This window comes from Barbus barbus (assembly GCF_936440315.1).
Source record: "Barbus barbus genome assembly, chromosome: 13".
Lineage (NCBI taxonomy): Eukaryota > Metazoa > Chordata > Actinopteri > Cypriniformes > Cyprinidae > Barbus > Barbus barbus.
This window is the reverse complement of record NC_136741.1, coordinates 4,681,081-4,699,942: the sequence shown is the minus strand read 5'-3', so window position 1 is coordinate 4,699,942 and position 18,862 is coordinate 4,681,081. Positions and strand designations below refer to the sequence as shown.

Here is an 18,862-nt window from a genome sequence, read left to right as displayed (position 1 = left end):
AAAATGTACAATGAAGGTAGACAGTACAGAGCTGTATAATCAAACGAATGTATACAGTGAATGGCCTAAATCATGCCTTAATTACATAATTACCTTACCTTAAGACTTAAATTAATGTCTGAAACATTGTTTCAGCAGAAGGAAAAATGTTAGCCCATTCATCTGTAGTACCTCAATGTGTCCATAGATGGCGCTCGATACAAATCTAACTGCAACTTTGTGAGCAGCATCACCTCTTGGCAACTCTCACACACACACACACACACACACACAAACATGCACGACACACAAGCAGAAGGAGACACACACACACACACACACACACACACACAGAGAATTTACTCAGTCGCTGCAGTCACGCTCATTTCTCCGGAGCTCTGGCTGAGGATGCTGCCGTCTCTCCTCCTCCATCTCCATGAGGATGCTGGAGCGCACAGAGGCGGACGGAGGCGAGCGCATCGGGCCGCCTGAAACCACCCATATCTCGCCGGCTATCCTGTACCGTCAGTTTCCCAAATTTACAAGAACTATGAATGGGAGTCGATGCTGAATAATCTGGGCGGACTTGTTCTGTATGTCGCCCTTCCTTCTACTCGTCAGCTGCATCAGCTGTTGCTTTGGGAAGAGTCAAGGCGACTCCCACTCTAAGGGCATCGGATACGGGCTTCACTTCACGATGCGTCCTCTGTCTCCCTGACTCCTCCTAACACAGCGGATGCTGCCTGCCTCATTAATACTTGATCAGCACCTGGTATCACAGGCAGCAGCAGCTCGCCACTTCTGATGGAGAAAGCACAATCTCTACAAGCACAGCCTGGATCCAAGGCGCCAGAAAGTCCAGCAGAAGGCATCTCCAACCTCACGGATGAAGAGCTCCTCCAATGGAGCAAAGAGGAGCTGGTGCAGCGACTCCGAAGGTCTGAAGCCGATAAAATGAGCGTCATTCTGGATCACAGTAATCTGATTCGGGAGGTGAACCGCAGCCTCCAGCTGCATCTGAACGAGATCCGGGGGCTGAAGGTGAGCAGATGAGATCATGGGTGTCTGGAGCACACCTGCTAGAAGCATCTAGGTGCACATCATTCTTCTTGTAGGAATATTGCATTGAATATTTTCTTGCTGCATTATATGCTTTTCTTCTGAGTAAAACGAAAAGCTTCTGGGGAAAAAACAAACAAACAAAAATGAGCAATGAGTACCTTTTTAGTTTTTTGTTAAATTATATTTATTTTTTTATAATTATTTATTTATAATGTATAATTAATAATATATGTTTATATTTTTGATGTTTGAACTGTAATGGTAAAACACCTGTTGTGCGGGAAAGTGAGCATTTCTAAATTTTTAACCATAAATGTTGCATATAAATAAAACATTAATATAAAAGTGCACAATGTACCCTTTAAATTCAAGTTCCATGAAAAAAACAATGACAATGCACTATATATGACTTTTTTGAAGCCATGCAATAGCTTAGTTGACGTTCACTGCAAATATTTTGAAGCTCTTTAATCATCTTGTGTCACGCTAAGTTTGGTAACACTGATGTCAAATACAGTTGGTTCTCATGTGTGTCGGGTGAGCTGTTGCTTTAATGGACAAGCAGATTTTTGTCAAATGTGGCATCTAAGAAGATCATAGCTTTAGACTGTTCTATTTTAGATCTGTGACAAAAAAACATGAGAGCTCTGCGTGAACAACCCCTTTTAACTACACTTTAGTCTCATAATGAATGATTAAATCAACAACATTATATGATATAGTTTGTGTGGCCTCAAAAAATTGTCCTTGAACAGCAACATTTTAAAATATGTAAACACTTTTTGTATTTTTTGTGTTCCCAATTGTGATGAAGGAGGTAAACCAGACACTGCAGGACGACAATCGGGAACTGCGAGACCTGTGCTGTTTTCTGGACGATGACCGGCAAAAGGGCAAGCGAGTGTCGCGAGAGTGGCAACGTCTGGGCCGCTTCAGCGCCAGCGTTATGCGTAAGGAGGTGGCACTGTATCTTCAGAAGCTGACAGAACTAGAGCGCAAGCAGGAGGAGGTCATTCGGGAGAACCTGGAGCTTAGGGAACTTTGTCTGCTGATAGATGAGGAGAAAGGAGGCAGCGGAGGGGAAGGAGGCCAAAGTGGGACGGGGTCCATTGGGTGTCGCAACTCCATTGATAGCCAGAGTGGGCTCTTGGTACCTGGCTTGACGCGGGACGTGGGGGACGGAAGCAGCACTTCTAGCGCTGGAAGCGGCGACAGCTCTGAGCATCCACACCATAAGCAGCCACAGCCGCCGTCTAGCGGAGGAACTGGGAATAAAAGCCCGGAGATCCTGAAGGCTCGCCCTGGGACAAGAGGGGAAGGAGATCGGGTGGAGATCTCCAGCCCTGACCCTCCCGTCCGGCACAGAAGCACCAGCCTGGAGTATCCCTTCGTACTGCCCCAGCCCTGCCGACCACGCTGTGGCTCCATATCTGTGCCTGACCATCGGCTGATTAGAGGGCTTAGTCCAGAAAAATACGGTCGATCCCTGGGCCACCGGAGTCCAGAGACTCATCCGAAGCACCATCTGGCTCCAGGACAAGCCATGAGTCCTGAGCTCTACATCCAGAGGCACAGAGGCAGCTTAGGAAGTGGGCCTGGGAGTCCAGAAGCTAGACACCTGCTACTAGGAATGTCAGAGCACCACCATGACAAAAGCAAGCTGGGAGGAAGTAGTCCTGAGATGTTGAGGCACCAGTACAGCATGAGCCCTGAACATGGGAAGTTTGGCAGCCCTGGTAGAGAGACGTCACCTCGGAGATTGGCAGGAGAAGAGCTGTCGCCACACCATCGGAGCCTTTACAATGGCGTGAATGGTGGGTCTGACTTGCAAAAATGACACATATTTGAAAACACTGTAGGTGTGCTTTTATGCCTGAGAAATATTTCTCCTTTCTCTATTTTTATCCCACGTTCACCAGTTTAGTATTAGCTAATACGCCAAATATATGATCTGAGAACTTTAAGAGGTCTGATCAAAAAATGTGCACGTTCAGATATGTCCTACTTTCCACTTCTGAAGTCGTGATGATGAGTTTGTCACGTTCAAGTGCTTTGTTGTTGGAAAGAATTGGAATCATGGAGGATGGCAAGTTTATTCTCGCCTATTTCTAGGAAAAATCTTATTAAAGCCAAAATATGTAGAAGATGTTTAGTCAGTATCCAACAGATTTTGAATACAATGTAGCATCCCATTCATTGGCAACCATATAAACATTACCGGCACTGTCTAGATGAGGGGTGTCCAATCCTGTTCCTGGCACTATCCTGCAGAGTTTACCTCTGAAACAGCCTGAAACAGGTAATCAAGATTACTAGATACATCTGGTGTTTGGACAGGTTGGAGCTAAACTCTGCAGGGCATCAGACCTCTAGAAGCAGGATTGTACACCCTAATCTAGCAATACAGTGTCAAATAAATGTTATAAATGCTGTGTAAAATACATACAATATGCATCATATGCTTATTTATACATTTGGTTCTCTCCTCCGCTATGTTTAAAGTTTATGGCCTGCTCAACTCTGAAAATCGGGTATCAAAATTATCTCTGAGTTTCCCAATCATAAATATGGCTCCTGAGGCCATTCATGTCCGATTTCCAATTTCCAATAATAAATAGCACGTGAAGGCAGCATAACCCTGATGTCTGATGATTGCTGATGTCGAGGTCTTTGCAGTTTTCTTCAGACTAGCCTGCCACCCACAGTCAGATTGCCATGGACTCTGCTGAAGTTACTCATGGTTGGCTCATCCACCTTGAAACACAGTTAATTATTTCTCCAAAGACACCAGACCTATGCCTGGTATCAATGAGAATCAAAACTAAGCAACAGGACACTGTGTTAGACTTTCCCATTCAGACAGTGTCCTATTTTGCCTCGTTTAAGAAATGCAAATTTCTGTGCAAAGCTACAAAGACATATAGACCCATAGTACAAAAATATACTAAAGCATGGTACTTAGAGGTCCTCTATAGAGAATACCATGAAATACCACGCATTAAAAACCATAGAATTAGAATTAGCATTAGCAAAAACATCACAAAGATCATGTTAATGCAATGGTATTTTTTTTGTAACTGAGACAAACACCGCAGCACACACAAATAATAGGCGAAATGATAAATCAAACGCATCATTTAAAATCAAATACTGAGTACAATTGATGAGAATGAGAAAATGAGAATGAGCTTTATTGGCCAAGTATGTTTACACATACGAAGAATTTGTTATAGTGACAGAAGCTCCACAGTGCAACAGAAAGACAGCAACAGGACAGGACACAGATAATAAAAGAATAATATACAAATATCCATATAGGCAATGTACAAAACAGCAAAAACACAATATATAATATAGACAATTATGTATGTACAGATCTGATATGTGCAAATTTGAAATGATAAAAAATAAAAATAAGTAAGTGTGGTGGATAAATAATATATAATAGTTGTGTGTTCCGCGTTTATTGAGATGGATTGCCTGAGGGACGACACTGTTTCTGTCTGGTCGTTCTGGTGCTCAGAGCTCTGTAGCGTCGACCAGAACAGTTCAAACAGGGAGTGTGCTGGATGTGAGGGATCCAGAGTGATTTTACCAGCCCTTTTGCTCACTCTGGATAAGTACATTTCTTGGAGAGTGGGGAGGGTTGTACCAATGATTCGCTCAGCAGTCCGGACTACCCTCCGTAGCTGAACCAGACAGTTATTGAAGTGCAGAGGACGGATTCAATGATGGCGGAGTAGAACTGTTCCAGCAGTTCCTATGGCAGGTTGAACTTCCTCAGCTGGCAAATGAAGTACAACCTCTGCTGGGCCTTTTTGACAATAGAGTCAATGTGATTGTCTCACTTCAGGTCCTGAGAAATTGTGGTGCCCAGGAATCTGAATGACTCCATTGCAGTCACAGTGCTGTTCATGATGGTGATTGGGGGGAGAGCAGGGGGGTTTCTCCTGAAGTCCACGATCATCTCCACAGTTTTGAGCGTGTTAAGCTCCAGGTTGTTAAGACTGCACCATACAGCCAACTCCTTAACCTCCTGGATTGCACTGTCCTGGATGAGGCCGATCAGTGTGGTGTCATCTGAAAACTTTAGGAGCTTGACAGAGGGGTGTTTAGAGGTGCAGTTGTTGGTGTAGAGGGAGAAGAGCAGTGGGGAGAGAACACAGCCCTGAGGAGCTACAGTGCTGATGGTGTGGGTGTTGGATGTGAATTTACCAAGCTTTAATAACTGCTGTCTGTCTGTCAGGAAGCTGTTGATCCACTGACAGACAGAGGTGGGGACGGAGAGCTGGGTTAGTTTATTCTGAAGGGTGTCCGGGATAATGGTGTTAAAAGCGGAGCTGACGTCTACAAACAGGATTCTCAATAAGTCTCTGGTCTGTCCAGATGCTGCAGGGTGAAGTGCAGTCCCATTTTGACTGCATCATCCAGTAAGGGTCCAGTGATGTCCTTCAGATCATCCCAAACCAGTCTTTCAAATGATTTCATGGCCACAGACGTTAGAGCCACAGGTCTGTAGTCATTAAGTCCAGTAATTTTGGGTTTCTTTGGGACGGGGATGATGGTGGAGCGTTTGAAACATGAGGGGACTTCGCACAGCTCCAGTGATCTGTTGAAGATCTGTGTGAAGATGGGGGCCAGCTGATCAGCACAGATTTTTAGGCAGGCTGGTGACACACCATCTGGGACTGGTGCTTTCCTTCTTTTGTTCTTTCTGAAGACCTGGCGCACTTTAACTTCACTTAACTGAATTGTAGGTGTGGGAGAGAGGGGTGTTGCTGGAGGTGTGAATGGTTGTGTGGAGAGGTGTTCAGGGCGGGTGTGGGGTGTTTTTTCAAACCTACAATAGAACTCGTTAAGGTCATCTGCTATTTGTTGATTTGATGAAGAACTTTCTTTGTGTCTGTTAAAAAAGTATGTTCTACATATTTATCATAAGGGGCAGTCGTGGCCTAATGGTTCGAGAGTCGGACTCGTAACCCAAAGGTTGTAACCCAAAGGTTTGTCATGTATCACTTCACTGCCATTCACAACTCTCCTCTCCCGCGGCCTCGTCGAATAGTAAAATGTCCATTAAATCTCACAGTTTTTTTTGTACACTATATAGCAGGGAAGTAGACATATTCAGACAAAACTTGAAGTTTTGTCTTTTTGCTGCTTTACGTAAGTTCTTTACGAAATTGCTAGCTTATGAGATAAAAGCTGTGCTGACTGTTCAAAATCCCATGATTTGAAATAAACACACACAAACACACATTAGAGAAATGGTGCAAATCAAAGGTGCTAGGCAGCTATGTGCATATCCCACAGCTGCAGATAACAATTTCCACAGGAGAACATGCTGAGTAGCCTATAGTTCACACCGTCCATAAAACACTCACCTCAAGGTGAAAGATGTGACTCACTTTGCATTCATTAGCTTCAAGAAATACCCCTTTAAGATGAAATAAGAACCAAGAAAGAGCAGATTGATGTCCTGATTTAAATAACTCAAAATACAGAAGAATTTCTTTAGCTGACTCTCGACGGTTAAATTAGCTTCCCTCATCTTTTCAGATAAAATGTATTCCTTAAGTTTAGGGTAGCACCTTCTTTGTGACAAAAAAACATTCTCTCACTTGACAAGGTCAAAATGAAATCGATAGTAGTTGTTGAAAGATATTAGCTTTACAAATGGCATAGCACCTCAAGAATGGCTTTCAGATCAGCACTAACAATAAAAGGTAATTGCTAACAAGATGACTGTTGTTGCTGGATGCTGTGGTTTCAGCATTGTCCTACGTGTCTGTAATGCTGCTGTAGACATTTGTCACTGTCACTGCCTGTTCTGGTGTTGGTCCCAAATGGAAAACCGCATGCCCACTGACCCTGTACACTTCCACATCATCCATATCTTCCCCCTGAACGACCCTAATGCTGCTCTGAAATGCTTTGTTGTGTTTATGAAGTTATAGAGTGTGTGTAAAGTATTGGGTTTTAAAGAGGTAGTACACTCCAAGAACGAAAATCGATCTACTCACCCTCAATTCATTTAAAACCTTCTGTAGAACACAAAAGAAGATATTTTGAAAAAGAAAAAAAAGGATAAGTTTTTTTGATCCATACACTAAAGGTCAATGGGGTCCAATGTTGTTCAAAGTATCTAAAAAAAATGGCATAAGGGTGAATAACATAATTTTCATTGCACAAACTATCCCTTTAAAATCGCCTAGATAAGAAGGATATTGTTCTGACATCTGTATTTGTTGATGACTGGTTTTATAGTGAATCTATCAGCATTGTCAGCATTTTCTGTTGCAGTGCCAATGCTGTTTATTTATTTTGTTAATTCAATTGTAGTAAACTGAATTTTTAAGTTATATCACAGTTTAACCAGGATTATATCACAATTCATGACATAAGAGCTTTGGTTGTCTATTTGCATGATGGAAGTTATTACCATATTGACATTGGATGGATTTTTTAATAGCTACACAGTGCATTCAAATGGAGTGTGTTGCAGTGTGTGCATTTGCTACAAATCATAAACGTAGTATTTGTGGTGGGAATTAAACTTGTGTGTAGATGTAGGGATGTTGAAGGTCTGGATAATCCTGTAAGAGGTTTTCAGAGAATTATTATTTTTCTGCTTTCTTAGCATGTGGCTCTTATTCAAAAAGCCAAAGCACATGATTATAAACATCACAGTGACTTTAGCCAACAAAGTTCAGATAAATGAGCATCTAAATAACAGCGTCACAAGACAATCCCTCTGCGTTTTTTGCTGAAATCCTGCACGAAAACAAGCACCTTTTGACCTCCTCTAAACTAATCTTTATGCCATCATGCTGCTATAGCTTTTTTTCTGGTTAAGATGCAGGCCGGCTTTATTTGGGCTTTGCATGGGAATCACGTTGTACAGTAGCTAATGCTGTCAGCTCATGCCGGAAATTTGGTAGCTGGTTTTGGATTTCACATGAAAGCTGTTTCCAAACAGGCAGTACAGTATTTGGCTACACTGAGATGACAGCATCTGTCAATATCCAGCTTTATGCTGAAGAAAACGTGTCTTGAAAAGTCTGAACATTAAAATGAGGGCATTGTTTTATAGGCAGAGAAAAATGGGTGCTCTATTCTTTGTTTCTCTCTCTGTCTCTTGGCTCAGATTTGTATTTTTATTTTTTTTGCTGACCCTGCACCATGAGCAGATGGAGGGACCGAAGTGTGTGTGTTTTTTTTATTAAACAGAACAAGGTTAAAGCACCAGTTCAGCCAAAAATTAAAGTTCTGTCATCATTTACTCATGTCATGCTAGACCCGTATGTCCTGTTTCTTATGTGGAACATAAAATACATTTTTAATAATACAGCAGTCAGTCTTTTCCATCCAACTATAACAAGCGTGGCAAAATGGACACTAATGGACACTAAGCACCATAAAAGTTGTCCATGTGACTCTGAAGCCATACAATAGCATTGTGTGATTGTGAAAGTAATTTAAATTGATATTATTCTCTGATTAACATTAAGTCATTTGAAGCTGACATCGCTGCTTCTCTTATGACATGATCACGTTTTCTAGCCTGTTAAATTAGATCAAACTCTTGAAACTCTTATGCATGTGAGATTTGTTTCTCAGCTACTTTCACTTCAGTTTAAACCGTGAAATAAAACCATTTCCTGATAATACAGAAGTCAGACCTCTTCAGACTCAAACTCTTAGTCCCCAGAGAAGCCTGTGGTTTAGGCAGACCTGTATCTCAATTGCTGTGTGTGTGAGTGTGTGTGAGTGTGTGTTAGTGTGAGGGTTTAACGGTGTGTTGTATGCGTTCCTCCTTGACCTTGGGAGATACCCCCCTCTGACTCCAGCTCTAAATTTAGCCCTGAAGCTGATGGCTTTCTCAGTGTTTACCTCCACACATACAGTAGGCAAAGACCTTTCCCCCACTTCCATTAACACAGTCTTACAGGTGTCCTGCTGAATAATCAGGTAAACACTAAAGCCCTTATTAATTTTATTTTATTTTATTTAGCAAACTTTTTAACAGAGTTACATTTTAGTTTTTTTTTTATCTAATTGTATTTTATTTAAGTAAAGTTTACACCCTTTAACAAACTATTGTATAATAAAGGTTAATAAAATTTTTTTTTTTACATAATTTTATTTATTTTGTTAAATTTACACCCTTTAACAAATTATTGTATAGCGGAAGTTAGTTTTTGTTTTTTATTTTATTTCATTATTTAATTTTTTATATTATTTTTCAGTGAAGTTTACGAAATTATTGTATAGTGAAGGTTATGTTTTAGTTTTTAGTAAAGAAGAACTCTTTAAGAAACTATTATATAATAAATCTAATACATAATTATTTTTAGTGCTGTCAAACGATTAATCGTGATTAATCGCATCCAAAATAAAAGTTTTTGTTTATATAATATATGTGTGTATACTGTGTATATTTATTATGTATATATAAATACAAACACAAACACATGCACGCATATATTTAAGAAAAATATGTTATGTTTATATATTTAATGTATTTATATATAATTTAAAATATAAGAATATGAATATATAAATGTATAAACATGTAAATATTTTCAATTATATACTGAATGTATGTGTATGTATATATACATAAATATACACAGTACACATACATATATAATTATAACATATATAAACTTTTATTTTGGATTCGATTAATCGCGATTTTCAGTTCAGCTGACACCAGTGACTTCAGTAATATATAAAAATAATTATAACAAATCAACCATGTCCAATAGAAATATAATTTACAAATATAAGTGGCGAAAATATGTAAATGTTATTTTAAATAAAGGGGGGAAATGACTAAAAAAGGAACTGACTGTGAAATTTATTAAATGATATATGGCCTCCTTGTCTTCTTTAGAAGTGTTTAACTGATGCTCAAAAATGCTATAGAGAGTAATAGGCTTACATTTAGGCAGTGGTCCGGTTTAAGCAGATGAAGTGGACAAAAACAGGATCTGGCAAGTGAGAAAACATCCTAATTCTTACCCTGTGCACCATATTTGAGTATTTTTATTTCCCCGGGAAAGAATATTACAGAGAGCTCTTAGTCACGGGCCCCTAATGGATTGTCACGGCGGGCTCAGCTCAGATTGTTGAGTCATGGCTTTGTATGAGGATTGTGCATTTTACAAAAGAAAAAAAAACTGCTTTGCATCTCCACATGTGTTTTTGCACCATGCATAACCGCAAAAACAACTGTTTTCTGACAGGTTTCCTATTTCCATTTATTTTGGCATTTTTAGCACAAAGCAAAATCCAGTTGTTTTTGTGTTTAATATGAAAATAAGTTATGTGTGTGATTAAGACATTGAAATCTACACTACAGTGGAGCCAGCAGCAGGCTGAACTGAACGTGACTCTGCCTGAAGGGATATGGTTTAACACAGTCATGAGATGCATGAATGTGCAGTGAGCTTCATTAGGCAATGACCTTCAGTCTGCATGCTCTGTGAGGGGTATTGTGGCCATCCTTTGGATGATACAGTATATGACACTATTTTAGTGTGTTTAAAGGGTTAACTTCAACCACACAATCAACAAACCTGAACAGACAAAATAATTAACATTCAGAGAGAATTTCCGATTAGCTATTTATTTTTGCCGTTTACAGAGTCTAAGGCCTTGTTTAGACTTGCAGTGAAAATCTCAGAAATAAGATTTTAGTTAATCTTCCATTTCACAGATTATATTTCTGCACAATTGTTACGTTGCAACAAGAATTGAAAGCAAATGGCAAATGGTCATTTTTCATGCATTTTTGCTACATCTACTGCTAAAGTCTCAAGAATGGTGCAAAAGTGACTCTGAAAAAAATCTGATCTGGTTACATATGACATATTTCCTCTGCAGTGTGAACAAAGCCCAAGGCTGATGTTGGGAGCGGTGCTACACTGTGTTTTTATGATCATTAGGAGTGCAGTTGTGTGAAAATGATTAACTAAGACAACATCTGTGTTTTTATAGGCAAGTATTTATGAAACTACTTGGAATTATGCCTTTGAATAATGAAATTACACTACAAATAGGTTGCAGGCAAATGTCCACAAAACAATAATTTGTTACAAAAATGTGTGAATTGACCTTATGATGCCTGCATCTATTTATAACAGTATTATTTTAATTATTAATTCTAAACAATTGAGAGGAGAGCAAGTAGCTGCTCTTCTCAGCGAAAAGTGAATTTTGTGATTCCCCCTCCCGCTGTCAGAGCTTAAGCGTTCCTATGATCTCTAAAAATATAGGACATTCTCCCATAATCCCTGTTTTACGATGATGGGAATATATAAGTCTGTCTGCAATTGTGGTAGCGGTGCGTTTGTGTGTATGTGTTTGTGTGTCTGTTATAGAGATGGGAGAATGCGAAAGAGATATTTAGCTTGACAGAAGTTTTGAACTTGTACAAATATGAAATCACACATCTTGACCTCAGCGCCGCCTCTCGCAGGATAGACTCTATCTGACAGATCTGAGTCGCCCCACATGGCATAAATATCAGCCCATGAGCTCTCAGGGCAAATTGAACATTATAAGCTACCAGCCAAGAAGCGCAGTGACATTATGAAAGCCCACACAATGCAATTTCAATATTCAAGCTCAAGAGCTAAACGCATGCTTAGGGCATTATTATAATGTAAAGCCTAGAATAATGATTGTTAATGTTAATGGTAGGATACAACAAGAGTTTTGGATCTCCAGCCATGTTTCACATAAATGATCTAAGAAATCAATAACCCAAAAAGACTTCATACTTAATACTTTGGTAACACTTTATTTTAGGGTCTCTTAACTGGTTGTTTATTAGCATGCATATTACTAGAATATTAGCCATTTATTAGTAGTAATTAAGTACATTAATAATGCCTTATTCTACATTCCTAATCCTACCCAATACTTAAACTTAACAACTAGCTTACTAACTATTAATAAGCAGCAAATTAAGAATTTATTGAAAGAAAAGCCATAGTTAATAGTGAATAAGTGTCCCCTATTTTAAAGTGTTACCAATACTTTTTATACTGTTCACTGTTATCAGTATCAGTATCAGACATTTGATTAAAGTTTATTTGTTCGTCTCTCAGTCTTCATTGTATTGTATGTTTTGACCTTCACAATAAAAACTACAGAGCTCTGATCATAAAACTAAGCATTTAAATATCATCGTAATAAGACATTATTGACAGATATAGAGTGACAACTGATATTTACATGCATCACATTGATTTACATTACAAGCTAAAATAATAATCTTATTTTTTGGTCATAAAAATATCAGCAAATGCACCAAATTGTGTAAAAAATTAACCATATGCATGGGTGAATCATGCACAATACGTTCTCTAACATGCATTTAGAAAACAGATAGGATGAATTTTTATTTCATGCCGAAATTAATGACAGCAAAGCCTGATGATCATGTTATCCAGTATGATTTGAGAACACTGTGCTTCAATGGAACGCAAATCTCAATCTTGATTGCATGATACTGGGAATCCTTGCTTTTGATTTTTTTCATCACCAAATATTGATTGGACCCTTATCCTTGATCATCCTTTGAGTATTTGTGGAACATAGTCCTAAACCTCTTTGTCATTCTTATTATCTTCTGTTTGATCAAAGCAGAGGGCCTATCTCTCTACAGGACATCAGTTTTGGTTTGCATTCCCGGTTGTTCCTGCGCTATATTTCCTTTCATGTTGTGAATGTTAGCGGATAAACCGGCCAGGATGTCTGCTAAAGCCTCCTAAAGTGTTTCTTAGAAGTCCACGGACTGGCATGAATCTTTAATGGCCAACTGCGCATGCACGCCTGAAGCGAATATGATAACGAGATGAAAAAACAGAAGTGGCGAATGAAACAGAGCACTATTGATGCCGGCTTAATGGAGGCGAGCTCAGAAAGACTGGATGTGCCATCACTCTATCTGAATGAATATCGAATCACTTTGAACAGTCAGAGTACAGGAAAAGCTGCACTATGTCTGCTTGTGTGTGTGTGTGTGTGTGTGTGTGTTTGACGGGGTGGAATATGGGAAAAGCAGACAGGTTCACAGTTGGTTTAGTCTGGGCAGACATGCAGGAGAAAATGTTGTCGCCAGGCTCGGTAAAGCAGGTAAACAAGAGGGTTTGCCTGTGGTCTCCAGTGTGCAACTTTAAAAAGAGAAAATAACTGCTCAGGCGTTGTGAGGGAAACAAATTATGTCAAGAGCCTCTTATTTCCTACAGACAACCCTCGGTGTCAACCTTAATGTATTTTCTTAATGCACTCCTACAAATGAATGTTTTTTTTGCATCTATGGTTCCATGAAGAACCTTAAACATCCATAGAAACGTTCCAGGGATCAAAAAGGTTCTATATAGTGGAAAAGGGTTCCCTATAGATTATTAAAATGTTCTATACTTTAGGAAAAAAAAAATCTTTTTTTAGAACTATTCTCTGACAGGTTCCTTTGGGACCCAAAATGGTTCTTTAATGGCATTTCTGGAAAAAAACAACAACAACAAAAACAAACCTTGGAATCTTTATTTTTAAGAGGGTAGGGATTCCTTTTTTTTAATAAAAAGTTATGAAAAAAACAACCAGCTCCAAGACAAATGATGACATTACAACCTTTGATGCACTGCAAAAAAAGTAGGCTTATTAAAAACCGAATATAAAAAAGTTGTATAAAAGTCTTTTATGACACTCAAATGATGTAAATGCACCAAGAATGCAGATAAAAAGTAGAACTATTGACTCTATGGCTTCACGATGCCATAGAAGAACCTTTTTTGTCTAAATGGTTCCATAAAGAACCTTTAAGATCTGAAGAACCTTTCTGATTCACAAAAGGTTCTTTGTGGCGAAAGAAGGTTCTTCAGATTATAAAAAGGTAAGGAAAAGATGGTTCTTTAAAGAACCTTTGACTGAATGGATCTTTTGTGGAACCAAAAATGGTTCTTCTATGGCATTGCTGTACCTTTATTTTTAATGTTCAACTGATTTTTGCTTACAAGAGTAAAATCACTGTATTTTCAATGTATTGCAAAATACCTGTATATTTTTTTCTTGGTAACAGCATGGCTTCTACAGAAGCAAATTGATCTTTTATGAGTTTTGGAAGGTCTTTTTGTGAATTTACATGCTAGCATTAAAATATATATATTTCCCTATAGAGAAAATTAATGTGCTTTGTTCTTCCAGATCCGACTGCTGTGCACAAAAACTTCATAAAAGTCTATTTTATCTTCACAGCTTTGATATCAGCAGGATGTTGCAGCAACAACTGCAGGAACGTGAAGCTTTGGGACAGGTGAGTTCTGCTCATATGACTTCGGCTCTGTTCCAAACCCTAGTGAGCTGCCTACATAGACAGCATTTTAAGGCATCACTGGTGTGCTCCTGAAGTGAAGGCTATTCCAAAACAGTATGCTGTGACAGACATATAAAATAACCAACCATATCGTTTGGCAAATGGAACCAACATTGATACAATTATACAGACCAACAAACTCATTGAAATAGTTCTACAGGTCTACAGAAAATAACACGTTGCAGAGAAAAAGAATCTTTCAAAAATCTAAGCACAAATCCAGAGACCAAAGTGCTCATTATATTAAGTAGGTACACAGAATTTTATCTCCTGGCAGACTGACCTGCTCACCCCGACTCCCGGAAATTGTGAAGCAGTCAGAGTTCTGTCTGATCTGATTTTCACAAGTGCTTTCCAGTTCTGTGTGCAGTATGCATGAACAGACTGTGCTGTCTGAGGCTGATACTAATGGGCTTGCTGCATATATAGAGCATTTTAATTTTCATTTCAGTTAGAGGGCTGTCAAAGAAGAGACGTTACACAGCGAGGCAGCTTACTGTAGTTAAAAACAGAGCCCACATGTCCCTATGCTCCATGCATGTATGCATCCATATGTGTATGAATACAACGGTAGAGGTGACCCTGTCTATCCGTGATCTCGTAAAGCTGCCCAGCAGGGGCAGAAAAAAATTTGTTAATATTTAATAGCTGAAAGGCAGACGTTTATCCTTAGGGATTACTCGCCAATCCCATCAAAATTTCACAGGAATGCAGATTTTTCCCTTGATTTTCAAATTCTTGTTGTTTGTTGTAAAGACACCAACTACCGTGCCATACTTGGAGAATTTCTGTAATCCTCTTGTAAAACCTGTCATTAAAGGAACAGTTTTGTCATTTTGTAAGTGAAAATGTTGTCATCACTTACTCACCTTCATGTTCAGACCCCTGTATTTTTTCCTTTCCTCTGTAAAACAAACAAATATTATATATACTGCCAAGCTCCCAAAAACCCATTTGCTGGAGTTCTCAAGTCTTATTTATGCTTGCATTCAGTCGACAAAAGCAAGTTTGAAAAATGCTGCACATCATATATTTGAAATACGGCATAGGCACTTTAGAAGACTTGAAATATACAGCACAAGTTGTATGGACTTCATATATGGTGCTTTTATGGTGCCTTTTTGCCTATTTTGGAGCTTGACAGTATAAATCACCATCCATTTTACTTGAATGAATAACTTAAGCCCTCCTGAAGATCTCTTTTTTTGTTGTTGTTGTTGTTTTGTTTCACAGAAAAAAGAAACTAATACAGGGTGGGAACAAAACTGAGGTTAGTAAATGATGACACGTGTATGTATGTAAAGACCACATTACATCACTTCGACAGTTTTCTGTCCAGTGTTGACATAGGCTGAATTCGGAATAGCAATCTAGTCTTACTATTTCTGCCATATTGCATAAATTGTAAGAGTAGTGTGTTAGTATACAATTCCAAGAAGTAAAAAGCTAATCGGCTGCTGGTGTTAGGGGCTTTTGATGGGACAAAAAACTGTGCCGTTTATGTGCGTTATTTTAAGTGCGCTTAATTGTACTGAATGTGCACTTGTAGTGTACTTCAAATTTTAAAAGTCTATTTTAAAAAACTGTACTTGCAGATAATATAATACTAAATACTTAAAAAGTACATTTTTTGTGACAGTTTCTTAACACACTTAAGTGCACTCTTAAAAAGTGATACTAGTTTGTACACTTATTTTGATGTTGACTAACATACGAAAGCACACGTAAATCATTTGATTATAATTCTATCATTACAGTTGTACACTATTTAAATACATGACGTACAAGTTTCAACAGAAATGACACAATAAGAACAGACATAGAAAAGCTCAAAATTCAAAACTGTGAATGTTAGTTAGTTTTTCCAATACAGTGCTCATAATATTAACCAGGTACAGGTAAAATATATTTTAGTTACCATAAATGCTTTCGACTGTGGACTTACACATATTGAATAGACAATAGAATTAACTATGGAATTACTTAAAAAGTAGTGTACTTACAGTAAGACCTTGTACTTAAGTACTTAAGTGGGTGAAAAAGCACTCAAATAATCACGCTTAATTAAAAAAAATTGTTTAATACAAATTAATTTAATTGTAAATGTAATTAAGTGTCTGAAAATGGTATGCTCTTAAGTTTATTCTTTTAAGGCCAATTCTTAAGCAAATTCTTTTGAGGCCAATTTATTAGTTTTCCAACATAGTGCTCATAATATTAACAAGGTATAGGTAAAGTATATTTTAGTTACTATAAATGTTTACGACTGTGGACTTACACATATTGGAAAGACAAAATAAATAATTATGAAAAAGTAGTGTGCTTACAGTAAGATCCTAATGTAGGCTACTTAAGTTCTACTTAAGTGGGTGAAAAAGCAATATAAATGTAAATTATAATACGATTTAATTTAATTGTAAATGTAATTAAGTCTCTGAAAATGGTATGCACTTAACTTAAGTATATTCTTTTAAGGCCAATTCTTAAGCAAATTCTTTTAAGGTCAATAGTTTTTCCAACATATTGGTCAAAATATTAACCAGGCATAGGTATATTTTAGTTACTATATATGCTTTCGCCTGTGGACTTATACATATTGGAAAGATGATGATTAGAAATAATTATGGAAAAGTAGTGTACTCACAGTGAGACCTTAATATACTTAAGTTATACTTAAGTGGGTGAAAAAAACACTTAAGTTCAAATAATCACACTTAGAAAATGTAAATTATAATACAATTTAATTTAATTGTAAATCACGTGATCGAGTGTCTGAAAATGTTACGCACTTAACTTCAATTTAACATGTTCAGTTGGCGAAACCAACGCCAACAGACACCAACAAGAGTAGCACACTGATCAGTAGCACCCGGTGAACATCCCTGTTGCTGTTTGTTGGCATCTGTCGGTGCAGTGTGAATTGAACTTAAAAGCATATTAGTTTTGTAATAAATAAATAAATTTCAAAGGTATGCTCAAGTGTACTAGGGGGACATCAATATTTTAACGAAAGGTTGTAAATTTGAAATGCATATATGGGCTAAAAGTTTATTTTGCCAAATTTTAAGAGTTTTATTGCTGAAAATTGCCACAGCTTAAAGCAAAATTTCTGTCTCCACAGTTTTGATGGCTCCTCTTGACCACGCTGCTGCTTGGAGGTTTGGGTTGACGCAGGGGCCCCTGCATGGAGCCCCGCTCTCACCAGGCAGATATTCCATCCCTTTACCTTGTACGTGATGGGCCAAGCAGTCATGCCCCATTTGAGTTTTCATAACAGCAGTCGCTTTGTGGACCCTCTGGTGCAATCATTTCAACAGGGACTGGAGCGAGACGCAGGATGTTTTCCCCAACCGTTCGGGTGAACACACCCACACACGGCTATGAGAATCTAAATGTCTCCTGTGGTTTACAGATGTTTAACAGTACTGCATTTGGGTAATCAAACACTCGAGCCGTCCCTCTCTCTATATCGGTGTTTCTTTGTATCATTCTGAGTAGCAATAGGACACATGAAACACAATGCTGTGGCGTCTCTGAAGGTGCTTCCCTGCCCTTGATGTTTATTTATGCAGTTTTGTTTCAACCAAAGCTATTTGAAATATCTCTATCATTCATTTTTCATCCAGGCATCTATGACGGAGTATCAGTATCATGTTTGCTAGTTTTTCCATATCTTGGATAGTTTTTTTACATGCAAGGTGCAAGGTGTTTGTGTAAGGTTTCTGAACACCAACGAAAGCAGAATGGACTCTGTACATGTTGTCAGTGATTGAATAACCTCATCAGTTTTTTTTCACGGATTCTGTGTGTGTGTGTGTGTGTGTGTTTATTGGCTTATTATTCCTTCCCTTCAAGCTCCTGTATATAAGCTAATGAGGTGTTTCTTCATGTTGTTTTATATACAGAAATACAACATAGTACATATAGTAAATTAATGGATTAGTTTTATATGCATATAATGACTATTATTTTTGACTTACAGTTATTATTATAACAATAATAATATGAATATATCTATGTGCAAAATATTAAAGGATTTTCATTATGTACGCTTGCGTGGCATTTATCATTTGTTTCACTAACACTAAAGTGCAAAGCTTTAGTCAGCAATCTGCAGGCCCAGCTAGATTCCCAAGTTGCTAATTCAGTCTGTTCAGTATGTAAATTAGACGCGTTCTGCCATTTCAGGATAATAGAAAATTAGTGAAACCATCAGAATTGTTTTTAAATCGTCTTTATTTTGTCATAACATTGGGCTTTATTTATTCATTTTTTACGTCATGAATAAATTAATATGTTCTCAACTGTTACAAATTAGAAGCTTTTCGCTTTGGTTTTGAGATCGGGTTTCAGGGCCGACCTCAATCCACTTCATTTCTCAAGCAGGGAGGCTCTGGTCGGATTTTAGTTTCTGAGCATTTGCCTGTGATGGAA

General features: G+C 38.1%; 1 protein-coding gene across 2 annotated transcripts; it reads left to right on the top strand.

The window, feature by feature from the left end:
• Positions 1 to 323: 323 nt before the first annotated feature.
• Positions 324 to 18,476, top strand: LOC306879008 (uncharacterized protein). Of its 2 annotated transcripts, XM_079431665.1 has the most exons (5): positions 324 to 1,020; positions 1,856 to 2,855; positions 14,311 to 14,368; positions 15,662 to 15,698; positions 17,550 to 18,476. In XM_079431665.1, the coding sequence occupies exons 1-5, from the start codon at positions 784 to 786 to the stop codon at positions 17,553 to 17,555; spliced, it is 1,338 nt and encodes a 445-aa protein (XP_079287791.1). In that variant the 5' UTR covers positions 324 to 783; the 3' UTR covers positions 17,556 to 18,476. The 2 variants fall into 2 exon arrangements, with proteins under 2 accessions (XP_079287791.1, XP_079287792.1); XM_079431666.1 differs by lacking the exon at positions 15,662 to 15,698.
• The last annotated feature ends 386 nt before the right edge of the window (positions 18,477 to 18,862 follow it).